The sequence below is a fragment of the Orycteropus afer genome, unplaced genomic scaffold (genome assembly GCF_000298275.1).
Source record: "Orycteropus afer afer isolate SDZICR_OR568_19922 unplaced genomic scaffold, OryAfe1.0 scaffold00849, whole genome shotgun sequence".
Classification (NCBI taxonomy): domain Eukaryota; kingdom Metazoa; phylum Chordata; class Mammalia; order Tubulidentata; family Orycteropodidae; genus Orycteropus; species Orycteropus afer.
The window spans coordinates 304,393-309,221 of record NW_006922436.1 but is presented as its reverse complement, the minus strand read 5'-3'; the positions used below and the strand labels follow the sequence as shown (position 1 = coordinate 309,221).

Genomic DNA, 4,829 nt, shown 5'->3' with positions numbered 1-4,829 from the left:
TTACAGTATTGCATGAAACACAGAATCATACTTTCTTACCTTTTTACACTGTCTACTGATTTACTTATGACAGCAGAGAGCTAATTATATACAGCACGTCAATAGGCATAAGCGTATCTATGTAATGGACAGATATTCTTGTATATAAAATGTTTCAGAAATCAATTTTATGTGATGTTTTCTTTCTTTCTTCCTAAAATCAGACCTCTCTATCTATTCATTCTATTTACTAAAACCAAACCAAACCCATTGCTATCAAATTGATTCAATTTATAGTGTCTCCATTGGATAAGGGTGTAAATCTTAAAAGTAGACTGCTTCATCTTCCTTCCTCAGACCAGCTAGTGGGTTTCAACCTTCTGGTTAGCCAAATGTCTCACCAACTAAGCCACCAGACCTCCTTATGCTATTTATAGCACACAGTTAATATATACCAATAAAAAATCATCAGAAATATTACAAACATTGCATTTTTAGCATATCACTCCAATAAGCAATAAATGTATTAATTGAAAGTTACATTTTCATTTTATTCAGTGAAACATTATATTTCCAACTGATTAAAAATGCAGCCCATTAGTACCATGTACTAATGTACATGTAAAATGTACAGCCCATTTTATCTTTGTGATAAAACATTCCTTGAATTTATAATTTTTTTTTTTTTTCAAATTAAATACAACATTAAAATAAGAGATGTGTTCAAACAAAGAAATAGGAGGGGACATGGATAAAGATGATTTTTTTAAGAGGAGATCATTTAAATACATTTCTTAAATGGTATGTGCCATTTTCTAAAACATCACGTTACCAACACTAACTTTTCACAAGATAGTTTCAAATTGAGACGTATTTGTTTGTGTTTGGGTGGGGCTTCATGTAGGTACATCAGTAATACAAGTGACTGCAACAGATGCAGATGATGCCAACTATGGAAATAGTGCCAAAGTAGTCTACAGCATATTGCAAGGACAGCCGTATTTTTCGGTGGATCCAGAATCAGGTGAGTGCATTTTATACTTGGTCTGTAATGCATATTGATACACAAGAAGCTTATAGATTTTTGTGTATTTTTAAATTTTCCCATTCAATATTATCTTTAATTTATAACCTAAAGATATTCCACAGAAACAGGAACAAAATTCCTAATTAGTAAAACTTATTATTTAAATTTGTTAGCTCTTTAACCTATTATTTATTCAGTTTAAATTAAAAAAAAAAAACTACATCAAAATTTTCAAATCCCACAGAGCTTTATTCATCATATTATATGGCAGAAGGAATATTCCAAACTGAATGTATTAAATCATCTAAATTAAGCCAGTTTATTTGTCTACAAGATTTGTGACTGAAGACTTTTTGTTGTATCAAATGATAATTATACTGATTTAGCAAAATCTGTCCTGTAAAAGAATTAATTAATTTTCATGAATTATGCTAAATTTGTTATGGCTTTAACAATTTACTTAAATGCACTAATGTTTATTTGTTTATTATGATTTACTTCTGTAAAATGGATTTTGCATGGCTTAAAAACATTCAGGAAATAAATAGCAAAGCATCTGTCTTCTTTCTCCAAAAGGTATAATAAAAACTGCATTACCAGACATGAGTAGAGAAAAGAGAGAGAAGTACCAGGTGGTTATACAGGCCAAAGACATGGGCGGCCAGATGGGGGGCCTTTCTGGAACCACCACAGTGAACATCACCCTGACGGACGTCAACAACAACCCTCCCCGATTCCCCCAGAGTAAGGAAGGTTTCGATAATTCATTCTGAAAAGCCTCCCCAAAGCTACCAACAGATGTGATATGTAATGAATAGTTTCACTGCTTTTGCTCAGGAGAAAACATAACGGCAAATCTACAAAACAAAAATCACTTACTTCCCAAAGTTGAAAATGATGGTAATTAATTTGTACATTTTTGAGTAGGTAGTGGAAGAAAATCAGGATGTGAGGTTCTTTTGGCAACTTTGATTATCCTTTGCTATAAAGTTTTTGGAATACTTTTCCACTTCCCACTTCTGGTCACGCCAACCTTCCTTTCTCTTCTTCTCTTTGGCTAGGAGTGTGGGCTCTGAAGTCTGAGTGTCTGAAGTCCGATCCATGTCTGACATTTATGTTACTGTTCTGTACACAAGAATTTTAACTCCTATATCATTGATTCTAAAACCAACATTTGTTGATATTCTAACATATCTGAAATCAGATAATATGTTAAAATTAATGATAGTCATTTTAATTGGAAGCTTTTTTTTTTTTTTTCTTTCAGTGACTTATGGTAAACCACAGATGTGATGGTACCTTAGATATAATAAAGTATGGTCTAATCTGTGTTACCAAGTTGTAAAGACTGAAAGAGTTAATATTGCTTCAGTCATCACCATTTTAAGCCATGGGTGTATTGCCTTCCATAAAGCCATACAGAAACAGATTCCAATTTCTATGAAAAATGCTTCTATATTGCAGTAAAGAAAAATAGAATGGTCTGTATCTTAAAATTCTGAAGTAAGAGGTCTCATGCTGAATTTTATGACATTGATTCTAGGAGAATGAATCATTTTTTCAGGCTAATCAGATTTAAAATATTTGATGATTCAACTTTAGTTGGTGAATACATGCATATTATAAAGATTAGAGGGAAAGACATTGTTGAAAAACAAATGATTTGTAGATCTAAATAACATAATGTTAAACTTTGGGTTCAGTTTCCTTAAATAGAAACTGAAAGACTATAATTTGGTAAATTCTCAACTGACTGGCCATTATGTTATTCTGTGGTCTATTATAATTTTAGAAAAGGTTTACATCCATAACAGGAATAGTGAAGATTCTCAGGGACAATACACTGGAGCTCTGGTAGCATGGTGCCTAAGGCATTTGACTGCTAACAAGAAGGCTGGCAGTTGAAACCCACCAGCCACTCCTTGGAAAGAAAGTTGGGCAATCTACTTCCGAAGTGATACTTCCTTGGAAACCCAAGGAGGGGTTGCTATGAGTTGGCCTCGACTCAATGGCAGTGAGTTTGACTTTGGTTTAAGTAAGATTATTACATACTTAAATCTTGTCTACAAGATTTTTTACTGAAGAGTTTTTGTTGTATGAAAGGATAATTATACTGATTTAGCAAAATTTATCCTCTAAAGAAAAGCCATGGTAGAATTAGTTAAATTTCATGAATTATGCTAAATTTGTTATGGATTAAAACAGCTTACTTAAACACACTAATATTTATTATTATGTATTGTTACTATTGCATATTAATCATATGTAATTCTCATTACAAAAAAGAAAGAAAGTAGAAATTAAATACTATCATTTCATCCTCATTATAAATAAAGAAATCAAAAGTTAGAGGATTTAACTTTGATTCTCAGTATAGCGTTACTATGAGTAGAAATCAAGATTTAACTAACTTGTCAAGTATTGAGAATTCAATCCCAAGCAGTAGGGTTTATAAACCCCTATTTTCAACTACGAAGAAAAATGGAAAGACATACAGATTTCACAGTCCCAGGGATTTAGTATCTCAGTCTGCTTTCTCAAGTCCGCTGGCTTTCCTTGAGAACTGTTGGTTGCACTATTGAAAGGATTAAATAAATTAGCACACAATGCCTTGTATGGGGTTCAGGGTATAGCATAGAGTAAGCACTGTAAAATATCTCTGACTTATTAACATTTTTCTATCTTTTTCACTATTGTTTCTTGAATAAATAGTTCCATAAAGAGCAGTGTGCCATATAATACATTCTGGACCTACAGAAAATAGAAGGCATGACCTAAAGTAATTAAAATTAAAAGAGGCTAAAAAAATGAGAAAAATACATAATATATTACATTTATATATATGTGGTAGTTAAATTTGTATGTTAATTTGACTGGGCCTGGTTGAGTTGGCTGGGCAGCTGGTGGTAGTTATTGCCCATGATGAGACTGGCAATCAACTCCATGGTGAGATCTACCACAAGCAGCTGAGTAGCTGCCTTTGGGGTGTGGTCTGCTTCCTGTATATAAGGAGAAGCTTTGGGAATGGGCTATAGCTTATGGCACCTTGAACCCTGCCTGTAGCCGAGTCGCTGTTCAGCAGCCTGCCTTGCTCTGCCGACATTGGGACTTTCAATGGACTTGATTTAATGGCCTGACATGTGGTTTGGTAACATCGGGACTGTGCCATTTTATTTGTCAACTTTGGGCTTGATAGTCTCATCAGCCAGTAGCTGGCTGAGTGAAGAGATGCCTCTAGCTTCAGTGGGCCAGCAGCAAGAGGCAGAGCTGAAGCCCAAGGGCAAGGGTCTTTCACCATGACCCTAGAGCCTGGCACTTGGATTTAGCCTCCCAAACTGTAAGAGAATAAATTCCTGTTTGTTCAAGCCACCCCATTTGTGGTATATTCCTGTCAGAGCAGTACTAGGTAACTAGAACAATATACTAATATATATGTTTATATATATATTCCACACACAAGAAAGCAATAATTTATTTTTTGTGCCTTTTAAAGAAATAATTTATTCTTTCCTCCTTTATGTTTTCTATTCCTGACACAGAGTATAATAGTAAATTCATGTTCTTTTAGATAATTTAATAGTAGTAAAAATAAGTAATGGTAAATTTGAAATCCCAAGAGAGACAATAAATAATTGGTTTTCTTACCTTTTAAATACAAAAGCTGTAGATTCTAATACCAGATCTACCATGCATTTCTATGTAAATAACCTTGAGACACTCACTTTATCTTTCTGGGAATGATGCTTCTCATTTACAAAATTAGAGTGTTTTGCCTTTAGAAGTTATTTTTTCAGCTTAATAAACCTGCAATTTTTGACCACTT

At 33.5% G+C, this 4,829-nt stretch overlaps 1 protein-coding gene across 1 annotated transcript in view; it reads left to right on the top strand.

Annotated features, from left to right (window-relative positions):
- The window catches only part of CDH9 (cadherin 9), a 141,298-nt gene that overhangs the window by 109,214 nt on the left and 27,255 nt on the right, over window positions 1-4,829 (top strand). The window contains exons 3-4 of the mRNA XM_007958090.2: window positions 884-1,003; window positions 1,583-1,750. Coding sequence (XP_007956281.1) covers window positions 884-1,003; window positions 1,583-1,750 — 288 coding nt within the window. The remainder of the gene's footprint in view (window positions 1-883; window positions 1,004-1,582; window positions 1,751-4,829) is intronic.